Below are 19,119 nucleotides of genomic sequence, written 5' to 3'. Positions count from 1 at the left end.
TCAGGATATTTAAAGTCCTAAAGTGTCTGGGGAACCTTGAGGACTGAGAACTGCTAGAGGGGTCTGTGAGGATTTTCCCACCAGGCTATTTATTTATTTAGGGGATTTATATCCCGCTTTTTGTCCAAAATGGGATTCAAGGTAGTTTATAATAATTTAAAAAGATAAAACTAAAACATGGATTACAAAAGTTAAAACATTATTAAATATTACTAATATTAAAACATAAGTTAAGCAGCACAGTTAAAACCAATAAAAACCATTAAAACCTTAAAACAGCAAACAACACAAGTAAAATTCATCCACCAAAAGCCTGGCTAAATAAAAAATGTCTTCAGCTGCTGGTGAAAAGAGAGCAGGGAGGTGGCTGGCGTGACTTTCCACGGAAGGTCCCACAGAAGCCATCACATTTCAGCTTTTTCCACCGTTATTCCACCAACTGTGGGGGTTCTCCTCAGGAAATCTCCCCATTGTGGCCAAATGTGGGGTTTCTACTTCTTAACTCACCAAAGGTGAAGACTTCCATGGTGTTTACTGCAATGAACAAGAGCTAGGGCTTTCCTCACCTCTACCACAATGTAAGCACTTCTTCCTGTCTCCCTTGTGTGGCACCTACTGTGGGGACCATAGCAATAGCAAGTACATTTCTATACCACTTACCACTTAGATAGCATGCCCTGAGCAGTTTACAATGTGTAAGCCAATTGTCCCCAATAAGCTGGGTACTCATTTTACTGACCTATGAAAGAATGGAAGGCTGACATTGGAGCCCTCCTCTAGGATTGAACTTACAACATTGTGGCTGTAGGACTGGCATTTAACCACTGTGCCACCAGGGCTCCATTGGACCATCCAAATGCCCTCAAGATTCCTATGGATACCTCACATCTATATTCAATGCTGACAACACAGACATCTTTTCTGAATCCACCCTTTCATGCAGATAGCACTGTCAGCAGCCAAAGGTTTATAAAGACAAAAACAATTATTTATTTGTAGAGGTTAAACATAAAAAGGTAAAGATAAAAGTAGTCCCGTATTACTCTGCTCTGGTGCTCATGTGGCCAGCATGACTGCACCGAAAGCTGCTACCTTCCCACTGAGAAGTGGTACCTGTCTATCTACTTGCATTTGCATGCTTTTGAACTGCTAGGTTGGCAGAAGATGGGACTAGTGATAGGAGCTCACCCCATCATGCAGTACTGGGCGTCGAACTGCCAACCTTCTGATCTTCCGATCATCAGAACTGGCATCTTAACCACTAAGCCTCTGCATCCCTCATAAGGCAGCATAATTATTTATTACTTTTAAAACATCACCAATCATCACGGGGACTCCTCTCTGTCCCACCACTGGGAGCAATACATTGTTGAGGACATGGAGTTACGGTCTTATCAGCTGTAGTGCCCTAGTTGTGAAATGCCCTGTCCTTAGAGGCCCAACTGGCACTAAAGCTGGCCTCATTTGGGTGCTATGTTAAAACTTGGCTTTTTACAATAGTATTTGGGGCCTAAAGACTTCACCTCACATGATTTTAATTTAATGTTAACATTAACTTTCAAAATTATGCAATCTTTAATATTTATTTTAGAAATTCTGCATTATTTTTTATTATAAATTTGTTTTATCTTACATTTTAAAGTGTTCTGATTTTACTGTAAATTGCCCAGATCTTATAAAATTTAATAAAACTTCTGTAAATGAATAAATAAAACAAAATGTGTGTGGGGTTTTTTTTTGTGTGTGTGTGTGTGCCGATGCCTCCATGGGAGGTTTCCTAGATGTCTATGTCAATGTCATTCCCAGAGGCAATGGCCTGATCCCTGGTCCTATGCCATGCGACATACTCTCTTCACCACCACCCTAGGTGGGCCAGATCCATGCCATTAGGGTGCTCAGCAAGGCGTTCCTGCTGCAAGAGGGCACACTTGTCCATCTGCCTCAAGCACTCTGCCTCCATCTTCCTGAACTCCAGTTTGCAATCCACCTCCTTCCATCTTTGCTCTGCCTCCCTTTCCTTGAACTCATGGGTGTACTCCAACTCTAAATGTGTTATCAGATCTCTCATGTGTGCTGAGTTCTGCTCCATGTGGCCAAGCTGGCAATGTGATTCTAGGAGTTGTAGTGTGTCTTATGTGCCTTCAAGTCATTTTCCACTTAACGGCAACCTTAAGGTGACAAACAGGTGAATAATTAAATCCTAAAGAAGATGGAGAGAAGCTCACCAGGATATAAAACCTTTTTAAAAGCCACCATGGGCGCCCACTGTTCAAAAATATGCAGAACCAGTCACATTCTAGCTGACAAGGACTCCTACTGTTCTGCCCCCCTCTTGCCCCAAATCCTGACACCAACAAAGTGATTCCAACAAGAAGTGGCATAAGGCTGCTTTCTCGAATACGAAATGCCATGTAATCTGCCAGGATATGTGGGGAATACATCTGCCAACAAATGGGGATAATGAACTCTTCAGAAATTATATTTATCCAGTCTGCTGCCCTTATCTGGTTTGCAGCCCTTAATCCCCAAATTGTATTTTTAACTAATTGGTAGTAATTATTTTGTAAGCTTCAGCAGATGCCTCACAAATCCTGAACCCCAAGAGGTCAGCCAATAGGTAATGTACCCTTTGATGCAGAAACCCTTCTGCTTGACCAGGTCCAGAGGAGAACCCCCTGTCCTTACCAGTCTACAGCAACCTTTATATTTCTACAAAAAGACTGCCTCGATCTGGTCTCCTTTGTCACAACAGTCTTCTCGCTTTGAGCCCACATATTCCTTGGGCAGAATTGTTTGTGGGTGAGGTAGAACAAGAAAGATCAATATTTTCTAGAGAAGGGTAAGCCAGACCACTGTGTTAGGTCATGGAATCATAGAGTTAGAAAAGACCCTAAAGGCCATCCAGTCCAACCCCTTGCCATTCAGGAATTCACAATTAAAGCATCCCTGACAGATGGCCATCCAGACTCTGTTTAAAAACCTCCAGAGAAGGAGACTCCACCACTCTCCAAGGGAGTGTGTTCGATTGACAAACAGCTCTTATTGTTAGGAAGTTCCTTCTAATGTTGGAATCTCTTTTCCTGTACTCTGAATCCATTGTTCTGGGTCCCGTTCTCTGGAGCAGCAGAAAACAAGCTTGCTCCAGCCTCAATATGACATCCCTTCAAATAAACAAGGCTATCATATAATCTCTTAACCATCTCTTCTCAAGGCCAAACATACCCAACTCCCTAAGTCGTTCTTCATAGGACATGGTTTCCAAATCCTGCACCATTTTAGTTGCTCTCCTTTGGACACGCTCCAGTTTCTCAACATCCTTTTTGAATTGTGGTGCCCAGAGCTGGACACAGTATTCCAAGTGGGGCCTGACCAAAGCAGAATAGAGTGACACTATTACTTCCCTTGATCTAGACGCTATACTTCTATTGATGAAGCCTAGAATCGCATTGGCCTTTTTAGTTGTCGCAGGTCAACTGTTCATGACCAGATAACACCTACTGAAATTTCCTCTTCTATACAACCTTTAAAGGTAGAGGAAAGAGAGTTTTCACATTGGCAAGCCTAGTTCTAGGTCCTGTGATTGAGGCTTGGAACGCATTTAAGTCGTCTTCTGGAAATGTTCTAACCCATTGTTGGCCCAACACATATTTCAGCCTGAGGTAAGCCTTCTCCCCCTTCACCAAAAACAGCAAATTTCACAATACATAATTTCATGATACATAACTGTCAGCTAGAGGACTTTTTCTTCAGCCACTCCTAGACTGTGGAATGACCTGCCAAGAAGAGATTTGACAGCTGAATACGCTGCCTGAATTTAAAAGAGCATTAAAAACCAGTCTCTTCTAGGAGGCTTAGTCAGAGGTGTTTTATTTTAATTGTGAACTTTAAATTATTAATTTTAATGTGTATTGTTTTAATATGTGTACATCTTATTTGTACTTTTAAATTGATGTGTGTGTTTAACTGATGTTGTTTGTTTATTAAATGTTGTTGTCCCCTGCCTTAATCCATGGGGGGAAGCAGGAAATAATAATAATTATTATAGTTATTATTATTGAACAAAACCAACACTCCAACCATTACATCATTCTGGCTCTCAAGAGCTGCCAGCCCAATAATTTCTTATGCAGAGACAGGATGGTGGGACAGTGGGGAGGGAGGGGAAGGGGAGAGAATACACTCTCAATACTGGGCCACGCACACTGAGGACCGGGGTGGATGCTATCTAAAATGCAATGACATAGTCGGCAAGTTCTGGCAGGACATGTCTTCACTCTGCAAGTTGTGTTTTTTAAAAATCGGGGGAATAGAGGTTGGTAGCCATTGCAGAAAGCAGTCCTTCTCCCACCTACCTCCACATGGGTCAAAATGCAGAAAATGTAATTACAGTATTAAAGAATAACCATTTCTTTTCTTGACTCTTGAGATTGTATATATGAGAATGGATTTGGGTATGTGTGTGGAAGGGGACCACTTCTAAAAGGTTGTTCTGGGCCCTCAAAACATTCTCAGGGTCCCTGTGCTCCTACTGTATTCTTCCAGATCCAGGGGGACAGCCTTTGCTGCACCGTACGTTCTGTGCCTCTGTGATGCACAGAAAGAAATCAAGGTCAAAGAAAACTATTTATATTTGCAGGACGGGAGGGGCAACCTAGAAGGCACGTCACCTCCTTGGTATGATGCCAGCCATACCTCTCAAGTGTTTTGGAAGTAACAGGGACATCCCAGAATTTAACCTACTTTTTCTTCCCCTGCTCCAAGCGCTATCTCTGTTGTCTGCTTTTCCACCTTGCTTCTCCAATCAACCTGGATGTTTCTCTTCAGGGTTTCTTCCCTGCTGTAAGGAGCTATTTGTGGCCAGATTTAAGAGTCAAGTGGCCTGCAGAGCCCTTAAACTCCCCTTTCCTTTTCCAAGCGATGTACAATAGCTTTTTTTAAAAAACAAAACAAAACAAAAACAAAACCTTGATTGTTAAAAAGTTCTTCATTTCCCAAATACACAGTTCCCAGAATGTAGTGGCATCTCTTCCCCGATCCCTGGCTGATAATGGGATCTGTAGTCTAATGTACCTGAGGAGGGCCTGGTTTCAGAATGACTAGCCCAAAGGCTAGCAAGGGAATCTATAGAACCTCAAAATGTTCTTGGGCTACAACACCAATAATCCTTTACCACATGCCAGTGGAGGTTGACAGTAGGTGAAGAGCATCTAGAGGGTTATACGTTCTTTCATCTTGAGCTAGAACAAGAGCTTTAAAAACTTACTCTTTTTGGGCAACAGCAATCCAAACTTCACAGGATTTTGGGAGTTGTTCTCACCCCCAAAGGAATTTTTCCAAGCTCTCAATGATGCCCTCCACATTTGCAGCTTTGACTTTTGCTGATCTGATTATTTGAAGTTTTGATTAATATGTTCTCTCTAGGAATCTCCAGGTCCTCCAGCGCAACTCTGAAAAGAAGTTGACCATAGAGGTATGCTGGAGATCTTAGAAGTTCCTAAAGAAAACACTACTCTAGACATTTGTGCGTCCTCCAGCATGGTTTTATGATCAGCCTCTGGCAGATGTTGACCACAGAGTTGCAGTGGAGGACCTAGAGCAGGGGTAGGCAACCTGCGGCCCGCGGGCCAGATGCGGCCCGGCGAAGCCTTGGGACCGGCCCCAGCCCGGTCCTGCCGCCGATTGCCGCTGGGGCCTTTGGGGGGCAATTGTCTATAGAAACATGCATTTTTATTAACATTTTTTAAAAAATCAGCAATTTTTTTCGCGTGTCCTCCATTTTTTTTTAAAAAAGTGTCTTCCATTTGAAAATTTTGTCCTACATTTGTCCTGGTTTATTTATATATTTAATTTTTTAAAAATTGTTTAATTATTTATTTTTTGACTTCGGCCCCCCAGTTGTCTGAGGGACAGCAACCTGGCCCCCGGCTCAAAAAGATTGCCTACCCCTGACCTAGAGATTCCTAGAAAGGTAAAAAGAATAGTGTTTTTTTATTTGCCATTTTTCCATATTCACCCCTAACCCCAGAGAATGTGGGGGGACCACTTTTGGAATCCTAGAGTTACAAGGGGATCTATAGGCTACTGAGTCCAATCCTCTACTCAGTGCAGAATCTCCAGCTATAGTATTCCAGCAGGTAACTGTCCAGCCTCCTTTTGAAGACATAAAGAGATGGAGATCTCACCACCTCTCTAGGCAATTGGTTCCATTGCAGAACCACTCTCAGTGTCAAGAAGTTACTTCTAATGTTCCATCAAAATCAACCTACCTGTAACTTCAAATCATTAGACATGGTCCTACACAGGCAAGGCACAAAGTGTTCGTTACTACGTATATGGTTTGGGTCCAGGTTACCTACAGGACCATCACCTCCCTTATAATCCACTCAGTCTTCTGGGGGACATTTACTCCAGTCAGCCAGGACTAGGTTGGCAACTGTCACTCTGAGGACTTTTTCTGCAGTCACCCCTAAACTGGGGAAGAACCTGCTGGAAGAGATTCAACAGTTGCCTATGCTGTCTGAATTTAAAACAGCATTAAAGACTAGTATCTTCCAGCAGGCCTACCTAGGTGAATTTTAAATTATGGATTTTAAATATGAACTGATCATTTTAATATGTATTGGTCTCATTTGTTGTTATTGTTGTGTGCCTTCAAGTTGCTTCTGACTTATGGTGATTCTAAGGCAAACCTGTCATGGGGTTTTCTTTGTTAAGAGGAAGTTTGCTTTTGCCTTCCTCTGAGGCTGCGCAAGTGGGACTTGCCTAAGGTCACCTAGTGGGTTTCCATGCTTAGCAGGAATTTGAACCCTGGTCTCCAGAGTTCTAGTCCAACACCCAGGCCACTACACCACACTGGCTCTAAATTGGTCTTATATATTCTTTTAAACAGATGTTATGTATTGTATTGTACAGTACTCTGTTGTTTTCTGCCTTGATCTATAAGGAGAGATGGGTAAGAAATAATAACAATCATCACCACAACCACTACTCTCTGGGGCAGCAGAGAACAGGCCTGTACCCTTTTCTCCGTGACAGCCCCTGAAGTATTAAAAGAATGCAGTCATGTCACCTCTCATTCTTCTCTTCATCTGAAATGTCCAGCTCCTTCAATCTTTCCTCACATATTTTTATCTCCATACCTCTTAAAACCTTTGTCGCCCTTCTCAGAACGTGCTCCATCTTGGCTGTATCTTTTTTAAAATGAGGTACTAGAACTGAATGCAATTCTTCAGATGAGGACTGACCAGTGCAGAATATAGTGAGACCATTATTTCCCTCAATATGGAAACTATGCTTATATTAGAGCAGGCTAAGCTCACATTTGCCTTCTCTGCTGCAGCATCACACTGCTGGCTCATGCTCAACTTATGATCAACAATAACTCCAAGATCCTTTTCACATGTAGTACTGCTGAGCCATCTGTGAATTTGGTTTTTGTGGCCTAAATGCAAAATTTTGAATTTGCCTCTGTTGGATTCGTTTTATTAATTTCCACCCCGTTTTCTAATCTATCAAGGCCCTTTTGAATTCTGTTCCTGTCTTACAATGTGTTAACTACCCTTCCCAGTTTTGATCATCCATAAATCTAATAAGGATTCCCTCCCCCACATCATTTAAATCACTGATTAAAATATTGAAGAGTGTCATTCCCAGGACAGAACCCTGTGGCACTCCACTCAAGGCATCCTTCCAACCACTGATGACAACTCTTTGAGAGCACAGTTTTCCAACCAATAATGGTTCCATGACATCTGCCCATTTGCCAGCTTCAAGAAAGATGACCATGAATTTCATCCAGCATCACCACTTGTGTAGCATAACCCATCATCCAGTATTACAAAGCATATACATGGTATCTAATATCTAGCCAGAAATCATGTCTGTATCTATGACCTTACAGGGGGTCATAAAGACAGGAGCCCAGAAGACACATGCAGTCCAGGGGCCACACTGTCTGGTGAAAAAAACAAAAACAATAACCTAAAAACCACTGTGGTAGGAGTTTACACAGACCACCAATCTAAGACAAGGTGGTGGGATATGAAAAGAATAAAGAGCATGTATAAAGAATGGAAAGAAGGATGAATCACCAAGGAAGAGTTCAGATGTGTAGCCCTAGTTTACAGGCATAGTTAGAAGAAAGCTAAAACTCAGAAGGAGCTGAGATAGGCTAGGCAAGCAAGGAGCAATGAAGAGAGGTTTTTCAAATGTTCAAAGCAAGAGAATGACGAAGGAAATGGCAAGGCTGTTGCTTAGCAAGCATGATAAATTGTCAACAGATCTTAAAAGGCGGAACTGCTCAATACCAATTTTGCTTCTCTCTCCACCCCCCAAAGAGGACTGTGTGTTTCCATGCATCAGTAGAGATCTTGCCAAGGGATCAAGATTGCAAATCTGAAATTGATAATAAATCTGAAATCACTTAGTTAACCTAAAAGAGTTCATATCTATAGGGCCAGATGAACTGCATACTATAGTATTGAAAGAACTTATTGATATAATATATGTGATTACGTCTGTAAGCATTTAGAAATGAATGTGATAATGACTAAAAGGAAATATGGGTTTCTCAAAAACAAGTTATGCCAGACTAATCTGATCTCTCTTTTTTGATAAAATTATCAGCTTGGTAGATGAAGGGATTGCTGTGGATGTAGCATATCTTGATTTCAGTAGGGCATTGGACAAGATCCCCCATGATATTCTTGCAAACAAGCTACTAAAAGGCTGGCTAGATGGCAGGTTGATTTTAGTAAGGCATTTGACAAAGGTCTACCATGATATTCTTGCAAACAAGCTAGTAAAAGGCAGGTTAGGTGGATTTTGTAACTGATTGACCAGCTGAACCCAAAGGTGCTCACCAAAGGTTCCCCTTCGTTCTAGAGAGAAGATAAAAAATTAAGCTTGTATTGATTGTAGTGTTATATCGTTTTTATGTTGTGTGCTATGTAGTGATCTTTCCATATATATAATTTCATGTTATAAAGTTACATTTTCAATTAAAATTATTATATATATCAAGGCCAATTTGATGGGAACGCTTGGTACAAAGTGAGAAGGAAAGGTAATGCTGGGAATGGGAAATGTTTCAGTTTAAAGACAATTGGGTGGTGAGTGGACAAAAATGTTTGCATTGCTAATTGCTTTTAATGTACACTGTAACCAGAAGCGCCTCAGGTCTGACAATAACACCATGCTGGGAACACCTTTAGTTTCTGAATAAAGCTTTTCTGTTTTACTGAAGACTATATCGCTGAAGTGATGTGAGCCAGTACATGACAGTATATCAGAACTCCTCTTACAGGACTGAACTGACGCAGAAACGGATCTAGAAATGGGCCCTCTAGCCAATGAATTGGAAATGGAGGAGAGGCAGACACAAGGTGACTGGAAGCTGCTGCTTCTACCAAACATGGGCCTGAAGAGTCCAGCCTAGGCACAGTTACTCACAGGGACGAATGGAGATGCATATAGGGGGTAGGTGCCTCCACCAACTTCTGAACACCCAGGACCACACCAACCAAGGGTGGCCTGGTACTGGATGGCATCACCTCTCCAAACAGAGCATCAAAGAGCTGGAAGCTTGTCAGACTGGGATGCATACATAATGGAGTCCTTTGCCTCAAGAGGTCTAGAAACCAAGAAAAGGGAGGCTGAGCAGAAACTCTAAGAGGAAGTGGAGATGCTGTCCAGTTTTTTGCAGGCTCTCTTGCTAGAGAGGGATGGTGATAACTACCAGGATGGTGCTGGTAGGTGGCTGAGGGGCTGGCGTTGGCTGGGCAACTGGGCCAACAGCCACCTCTGATGATTCCAGATGGAAGGTGGTCACCTGCACTGGTGGCCCCACAACTGCATGGCAAGTAGTGCTTGGGTGTCACCTTTAATGGGAGCAAAGAAAGACTGCCGTTTTTCGTCACTGGAGTGGCAGGCTTTATGCACAAGTGGAAACACATCTTCCTGCCTAAAACAGCCGTGTTGAGGTGTATTATCTTGAAGGAAAGGTAGCAGAATAGCCAATGCACCTATACAACTTGCAAGATTTCATGATAAGCCTAGGTGAACATTTTGAGGACCCATTTTGACAGGAGAAAGTTTGCATGCACCTTATGACCCTGAGGCAGGGTTCCCAGTCAGTGACCGAGTATGCTGAAAAGTTCTAGCAGTTGGCAGCAAGGGTCCAAGGACACCAAATCCAGCACTTCTGAGATGGCCTGCAGCCAGACATCTTTGAGTGAACATTGTCAAGAGACAACCCTGGCACCCTGATAGGATAAGTGTTCCTGACCAGTGTAGGGGAGCTAGTCAAGGAGACTGTGAAATTTGTCAAGCAGTGGCGAGGGCTGACAGTGAAGGGACCAGGCAAGTGAGAACACCTGAGGACTCCTTGTTCCAATTTCGTGAGAGTTAAGAGCTACTCAACAGCAAAACACACTCCCTCAGACTGTGATGGAATCTCCTTTGGCATTTTTTAAATAGAGGCTGTATGACCATCTCTCGGGGGTACTTTGATTGTGTATTCCTGCATGGCAGGGGGGCATTTGATATGATTCCTATCTAGATTAGATATTATGTATGTGCTTTGTTTGTCATACTGGATGACATGTTACACTGCACAAGTGGATGAAAAGAATGAACGAACAAATAAACACCGTCAGGCTTTTGTCCACTGCTCTTGTCTTGTGACAATACAGAGAGGTAAAGAGGACTTGTGGCAGGACTTGTGGTAGTAAAGATTGAGGGATGCAGTGGTCCCCTCCTCCTCCTGCTGCTGCTGCTGCCACCATCACTACAGGAAGCTGCTGAGTGACACTTTTAGGGCGGGATTTCAAAAGGTTCCTGTAGCTGAATGTTCCCAACTCCTACTATTGCTTTGTGTTCTTTCATAGGCTGGTGAAAGCAAGTGCAATTGCATTGCAACCATCCCGCTGACTTCTGAAAAAGCAGCTCTTTCCCTCCCTTTCCTCCCTGCCCACTCACTGACCCTCCCTTTTCTCCTTCACCTCTTCTTATTTTCCTCTGGTCTTGGAATACTAGCTTCATCCTACAAACCCAGACTGCATACATAAAAATGCTAAAGAAGGTCCTTATAGAAATAAATATAATATTTAGCAACAAGGATAAATTTTCTTCTGGCTGAAAACTGCCTTTTAAACCTCTCACGCGGCTATCCTTATCACTTGATTTGATGGTTGCTTTTATTTGATAATAAACCATCTTGGGGGAGAGGCCAGAGTTCATTTGGGAGAACACCTGCTTTGTATGCTGAGAATAGTTCCATATTCAGTCTACAGCCTCTCCAGTCAAAAAGGATCAGGTAGCTGGTGAAAGAGAAACCCAGCTGGAAACCCACTGAAGAATGGCTGCCAATCAGAGCTGGCACATCTGGGCATGGTGAGCCAACATTCTTAACAGAGATGGCTTCAAATGGAGGACTATGAGTGTCACAAGTCCAATGGGATGTGGGAGATATTCTGCCTTCTCTTCATAATTTCTCCCCATAAGAAAACAACAAAGTAATTGCTAGTACCAACAACTAGTACCAACTAGAGGCAGTGGCATCATTAAGAGGGTTTGGGGGGTGCACACTGCACCAGGTGACACTTTAAGAGTAGGTGACACCTGAAACATCTACTTTTTGGCAGAAATGGGCTGTGGATTTGCCTCTGACCCATTAAAATGCTAAAGAGATGGTGTGAGTGGGGTTAGACTCAGTGAGAGGAGAAAAGGGAGGGCTCAAAGTTGTTGTTTTTTAAATGAATTAATAAATATTTTATTTTTTAAAAAAATATTCTTTTTACATTTTCTTTAAAAACATCACCTTTTACCAAATTTTCACTTCAACCACATGAAACTACGTATATGTAAATGTATGGAGGCCACACACATACTGCAATTGGAAGGTATAATTTTATTTTTGCTAGTTGTTTATGTTGCAACTGTACCATGAGATTCAGTAATATATAGGAATTATGATTAAAGACAAACATTAGTACAAAAAAATGACTAACGATTCTGTATGGTGTGATATGGGAGGAGGTCAATGGGGCGGGTGACACCATGAGTTATTGAGTTACCATGTGACAGACTAGAGAAGATTCATTGAAGAATCATCCAAGTCCCACTGATTCAGTGGGTCTCCTCTAGTTGGGACTAACAGTAGAATTCAGACCCATGCAACCTGGACCCTTCCTTTTGCTAAAAGAAGTTCTGTGTTTCAGGTAGAGTTTGGAACAGTTACTTTTGGACTACAATTCCCCACAATGACTGGACAAGTGCTAAATCCAAAAGTAATTTTTTCAAGCTAGAAAAGTTTGAGGCACGGCAACTGTGAGATAAAAGCCTAACCTAACATACCAGGTTCATACATTTCTAAGATAGATAGGGCAGGGTATAAACACATATTGGTCTGTCAATACATTTTAGTAACATTTTTGGAGGGTGGGGGGAAAGATATACAAAATGAACAACTGATCCCATTCCTTCTCAGTCACATTCAGACAACCCATACTCTCGTCCTGGTCTGGATGTGAAATACAGGTAGGTGAAATGTATCACTGGGTTCAAACCTGATTTCAACCAGACACAAACACACAGAGATACACAAAGAAACAAAATATAGTGAAATATATTCTTCTTTAGATGTACCCAAACCAGCATGGAATTGGAGGGGGGGGGGAACTACTCATAGGTAGTTCATGACCAGATCAATCTTTTAATTTTGGGCTGAGCACATGCCCCCATCATAACTCAGCCCATGAGCCACTTCTACAACTGTCATGTTTACTGAGATGGACATTTGTTGTTATAGTATGTGCCATTAGGTTGGCTTCTATTTATGGCAATCCTATGAATGAGAGATCTCCAAAAATTCATGTTACTAACAACTCTGCTCAGGTCTTAATGTAGCCAAAGACTACATTGGCAGCTTTTCATTCTTTCTTTTTAGAAACAGAACAGTTTTCTTAGGAAAAAAGTGGTGACTGTGGGGATGCTGCTAACTTAGAGCCCATCTAGACATGATGGCAGTTGTGAATGCAAACTGTAGTCGAATGTGTGAAGTCGAAGGCTTTCATGGCCGGCATACATAGTTTTTTCTGGGTTTTTCGAGCTATGTGGCCATGTTCTAGAAGAGTTTATTCCTACAAAAAAAACCTGTAGTCGAATTCCCATAAAGTGAAGGGAATGCATAGAGTTTAGGGAAGGGTTTTGGGGTTTTTTTTGGATGATAACTCCCAGAATCCCCCTAGGCAGGAGGGAGTTGCAGCTCAAAAAAAGTCACTTTCCCAAGTCACTTTCCAAAGCCCTGGAACAAAACAAAACAAAAAAAGATGCTGAGCACCTCCTTCCCCTCAAAACCAGCTCCTTCAACTAGTGCCTGCCATGTTGGAGGTTGTAAATTAGGAATAATCTGTAAACAGGGAGGGGTTAGGCAGTTTTGCAGCCAGAATCCCAGTGAGAGAATGCACTGCTATCATTCTCCCTCTTCACAATTTCTGTGTTCAGAAACCACAGAGTTGGAAGGGGGCTCATATGCAATTGAACCCAGCCAGCAACAGCATCGTCAGCATGTAGGTCTGTGCATTTTTTTTAAAGACATCCAGAGAAGGAAACCCCACCAGCTCTCTAGTCAATTTGTTCCATTGTCAAAAAGCACTTACTGTCAAGATGTTTCCTCTAATGTTCAATCAAAATCTACCACCTGTAATTTAAAACGATTAGATCTGGTCCTACACTGTGGGGCAGCAAAGAACAAGCCTGCATCCTTCTTTTTGTGCTTTAAATACCTTGAGATATTTAAAGAGTGCATTCATATCACCTCTGTCTTCTCTTCGCCAAGCTGAACATGCCCAGCACCTTCAACCTTTCCTCATATATTTTGTTCTCCATACTTCTTATCCTCTCTATCAACCTTCTCTAAACCTGCTCCAATTTTTCTTAAAATGAGGGGCTCAGAACTGAATGCAGTAATCCAGATGAGGCTTGACCAGTGAAGAATTTAGTGGGACAGTTATTTCCCGTAACTTGCAAACTACAGTTCCATTAATGCAGGCTAAAACACCATTCACCTTTTTGCTGCAGCATCACACAGTTGACTCATGTGTGATTTATGATCAACAACAATCCCAAGTTCCCTTTTTCATGGGTTGCATGAGCAGCCATTTATCCCCCATCCTATATCTGTGCATTTGTGTTTTGTGACCTAACTGCAGAATTTTGCATTTGCCTCTGTTGAATTTTGGCTTATATTCTGCACAATTTTCTAGTTTACCAAGGTCCTTGTATTCTGTTCCTATCTTGCAATGAGTTAGCAACCTCTCCCAGTATTGTGTTATTCACAAATTTGATTCCCTCTGCCCATCATCTAAGTCATTAATAAAAATGTCAAAGAGTACCAGCTCCAGGAAAGAAAGCTGAGGCACGCCACTTGAGACCTCCTTCCAGTCTGAAGTGCAGCCACTGGTGATGACTCTTTAGGCACAATTTTCCAACAACCATTTATGGTGTTTCCATTTATGCCATATTTAATCAGTTCACTAATCAAAATATTATTGGAAACTTATCAAATGCTTTGCTGAAATCTGGATATATGACATCCACAGCATTCCCAGCATCCACTAAACTAGTGACCTGATCACAAAACGATTTGGCAGGATTTGTTCTTGACTAGCACATGCTCGCTCCTACTTATCAACATGATAAAGGTAAAGGTAAAGGTTTTCACTTGACTAGATTGTATAGTTGTGACCGACTGCAGGGGGCAGTGCTCATCTCTGTTACAAAGCCAAAGAAGACTGACAGGCTGACTGGCCTGTAATCCCCTGGATTTTCTTTTTTGTCCATTTTGAAGTGAGAGACCATGTTTGCTCATCATCAATCCTCAGGCACTTCATCCATCCTCCAATTTTTTTCAAAAATGATAGCACAGAATCACAGAAAAATAAAATCATAGAGCTGGAAGAAACCTCAAGGGCCATCCAGTCCAACCCCCTACCATGCAGGAACTCACAATCAAAGCACCCCCAACAGATGACCATCCAGCCTCTTGTTTAAAAACCTCCAAAGAGGAAGACTCCACCACCCTTTGAGGGAGTGTGTTGCACTGTCAAACAGCTCTTACTGTCAAGAAGTTCCTCCTAATGTTGCGCTGGAATCTCCTTTCCTGTAGCTTGCATCCATTGTTCCATGCCCTTTTCTCTGGAGCAGCAAAAAACAAGTTTACTCCATCTTCAATAGGACACCCCTTCAAATACTTAAACAGGGCAATCATATTCTCTCTTAACCATCTCTTCTCCAGGCTAAACATACCCAGCTCCCTAAGTCTCTCCTCATAAGGCATGGTTTCATGACCTTTCGTCATTTTGGTCATCCTCCTTTGAATATGTTCCAGCTTGTCAACTTCCTTATCGAACTGTGGTGCCCAGAACTGGACACAATATTTCTGGTGAGGCCTGACCAAAAAATAATAAAGTGGCACTATTACTTTCCTTGCTCTACACATCTTATATCTGTTCATTTTTTCTGCCTAAGAACATTCTCCCCTGTTGAAATTCACTTTGTTAGTTTTGGCCCAGCATTCTAATCTATTATGGTCATTTGGAATTTTGATTCTGTCCTCTGGTGAGCCTGGTGGTGCAGTGGTTAAATGCCTGTATGGCAGCCACTCACAAACCACAAGGTTGCGAGATCAATACCAGCCAGTTTTCAGGCTTGCATCCTTCCAATGCTCTAAAATGAGTACCCAGCTTCATGGGGGCAATCAGCTTACAGTTGTAAACTGCTTAGAGACTGCTTAGAGTGGTATGAAGTGGTATATAAATGAAGCTGCTCTTGCTTTTGGGGTATTTGCTACCCTTCCTAATTTGATGTCAGCTGCAAATCCGATAAGCATGCCCTCTACTCCTTCATCCAAGTCACTGATAAATAGGTTGAATAGCACTGGGCCCAGGACAGAACCCTGTTACACCCCATTGGTCACTTCTCTCCAGGATGAAGAGGAGCCATTGCTGGCACTCTTTGGGTTCAGCCAGTCAACCATTTGCAAATCCACCTAGCAGTAGCATTGTCTAGCCTGCCTTTTACTACCTTGTTTGTAAGAATATAATGGGAGACTTTGTAAAAGGCCTTACTGAAATCGAGGGCCTGAACAGACAGGCCAAAATAAAGCTGCTTCAGGTCACTTTGGAGGTATGCAGTTTAAATGATGCATGCATCCTAAGAGGCTGGAAGCCATGCCAAAGCCACGATCCAGTCCTAAAGACTGGAACACAGCTTTGGTGCAGCTTCTAGCTTCTTAAGATGCGTGTGTCATTTAAACATCATACCTAAAAACGTGACCCGAAGCAGCTTTATTTTGGCCTGTCTGTTTGGGCCTCAAGATTTTATTTTATTTTATTTTATTTATGGTATTTATACCCCACCCTTCAGCCCTAAAGGCTATCATCCACAGCATTTCCTTCATCTATCAAGCTGATACATTTATCAAAAAAGGGGGTAAAATTAGTCTGGTGTGACTTGTTTTTGAGAAAAGCATGTTGGTTTTTTGTGATTATGGCATTCCTTTCTAAATGCTTACAGACTGTCTGTTTAATTATCTGCTCTAGAATCTTTCTTGGTATTGATTTCAGGCTACGTGTCTTCAGTACTCTGGGACGCAGTTCATCTGGCCTGCAGATTTGAACTCATTTAACTCTTGAGTATTCTTTGCCTAAGAAAACTCTATGAAATGCATGGATTGCCATAAGTTGACAAGTATCTAAAAGGCACATACAGGTTAATTAGGTGATTTCTGGCTAATTCCCAACTAAATCCCTACAGTTTAACACTCAGGTTGTTGAACTACTGAATACACTTACTCTTTTCAAGTGGGGAACCTTTACAGTAGCTTCCTCCAACTGGAGGGGTTTTTCAGATTTTTTTTGTCCTCAAACCACTGGGCCACAGTAACTCAATACTGCTACACTGACTGGCAGTTCTCCAGTGTTTAAGGCAGGAATTATTCACAGTGCTACCTGGAGTCACCAGGGACTGACTCTGGAGCTTTCTGCATGCAAAGCAGGTACTCCACCACTGAGCCATGACACCTTCCTCTTAAGTTAAAGTCAGAGTCCCATGGACCTAAATGAAGGATCATTGATTTAAAAAGGAATCTGCTTTTAGGCCAAGTCAGATTGTTGGCCCATCTAGCTCAGTATAATTTGCAATGACGGACAGCAGTTCTTCAGAGTCTCAGACGGGAGACATTTTCCTGAAGATGCAGCAATCAAAGCTGAGCTCTTTGGCAGCTAAAGAAAGTCTTCTCTCACTGCGTTGCAAGAACCTTTCCAACACCTGTTCCTACCTCATGGCCAGTGAGTAGTAGTAGTTGTAGTAGTAAAAATAAATGTTTATTTCTTTCCTACCTCTCCTCATGATTTGATGCGAAGTACAGCATATTAAAATACAAATAATTAAAAAGAAAATACATAAAGCCAACAGTTAAAATACATTACTATATAACAATTGAAGTACATTCGTATGGGTGCATTCTTTAAAATATACAAATTAAAAAAATCATGCTTTAAAATTGACTGGGTTGTTTTAAATGTTGTCAGCGTTTAACATTGTCACATCTCTGCCAGCAGGTCATTCCACAGTCTGGGGGCCTTGATGATCTTGAAAAGCCTTGATGACTGACAGATACTTGAACCTTATGATGCTGTTGTATAGTGGGATCTATCTAGCTAAGTACTGTCTACGCTGAACTGCCCAAAATCTTCACAAGCCTTGATAACTTGATAATCTTGGAGGTGGGTTGAGTAACATGTGGACCACAGCCTTTTTTTGTGATACCCTAATCCCCACTGCTTATAAAAATGCACTGCTAAAATTTAGCACCACTGTAGGGAAAATTAAACTTTACAACAGGGGTGAGGCCCTGTTCTTGTTTTAATGAGCTTCCCATATAAAGAGGTAAAGCATGAAGAATTTCATTTGAGGAAATGTGATTAGTACAATAACCAATGCAGAGAGCCCCCACATGCATTATTTCCTCCACCACCACCACCCCCCAATGTCCAAAATAAAACTTCTCCAAAATTAGAAAAGGACTTCTGCCCCTTTCTGGGTTTTGCAGTAAGGGGTGATACAATTGTGGTGGCTCCAAGGGCAGTGGTCTGTGAGATCTCAAAATTGCCCATTTGTGATTTACAGCATTCATTGCTGAAAGTCAAGGAAATACACAGCAGACCTTTAGTAGCCACATGTACCGCAGGGAGCCACCATAGCTGCTGCTGGTATTATGCCAGTTGTGGCAATTTTGGTGGCAGCTGCTGAATTTTACCAGCAGTGCAGCAGCCCTTGGTGAGTTCACGGAGCGGCAGGCAAAGCTTACTTTAAGTGGAGATGCTAGGGACTGAATCTGGGATTTTCTGCATGCAGTACAAGTGTTGTACCACTAAGCTATGACAAGGTACATACAGAACTGCACCTTTTCTGTCTCTCCCATAAACACTCTGCCTTTCATAATGACAGGCATTTTTGCTGGTTCCTAATATAAACTAAGTCTAGATCAGAGGGAGGAAGCAAAGATTAGACTTGGCGGGTGAATAGGCAGTGGGAGTTGGGGAATGGGAAGACAAACGTATGAACACAAAGACAGACACACCTCTGACATGACATGTATAGACTTACTGCCCTGGCTGGGTTGCCCTGGTCAATAGGGTTTTTGAAGTCCATGTGCAATTCGTCAAAGGCGATTATCTAAATGGAGAGGAGGAGAGAGAAAAAGAGGACTTGTCAGTCTGAGATGCAAGAATCAGCAAGCCCTGAGTGCAGGTGTTTATGTAAATCATGGAAATTTGTATGCCATCTCTTCAACGGCTTCATTTATACCCAGCCTCTTTCGTCCCTCTTTCCTGTGCTTCTCTGCAAAGAGGAGCTCCATCAGTGAGCAAAGGAGACAGAGCAAACTTAAACAATTCAGTGCCCAGCTATTATACCTGGGGAGCTAGGGCTGGGAGCCATTTCCAGTCTACTAAATAAATAAGCAAACATTTGCATACATTTTTGGATGTAAGGAGCACGCATGATTCCCAAACATTAATAAAAGTGTATCACTGATGAGAGACAGTGTGGTGTAGT

At 42.1% G+C, this 19,119-nt stretch overlaps 1 protein-coding gene across 2 annotated transcripts in view; it reads right to left on the bottom strand.

The window, feature by feature from the left end:
• CNIH2 (cornichon family AMPA receptor auxiliary protein 2) overlaps nucleotides 1–19,119 on the bottom strand; it is an 89,492-nt gene that overhangs the window by 36,584 nt on the left and 33,789 nt on the right. For both annotated transcript variants that reach the window (XR_016272158.1, XM_089483490.1), the window contains exon 2: nucleotides 18,670–18,738. Coding sequence is in view for 1 of the 2 variants with exons in the window: in XM_089483490.1 (XP_089339616.1) it covers nucleotides 18,670–18,738 (69 nt within the window). In the remaining variant the exon portion in view is untranslated. The remainder of the gene's footprint in view (nucleotides 1–18,669; nucleotides 18,739–19,119) is intronic.

The sequence above is a fragment of the Sceloporus occidentalis genome, unplaced genomic scaffold (assembly GCF_023333645.1).
Source record: "Sceloporus occidentalis isolate IW3139 unplaced genomic scaffold, rSceOcc1.0.p SCAF_20, whole genome shotgun sequence".
NCBI lineage: Eukaryota > Metazoa > Chordata > Lepidosauria > Squamata > Phrynosomatidae > Sceloporus > Sceloporus occidentalis.
Note: the sequence above shows the minus strand (reverse complement) of the source record. Positions and strands in the feature narration are given on the sequence as shown.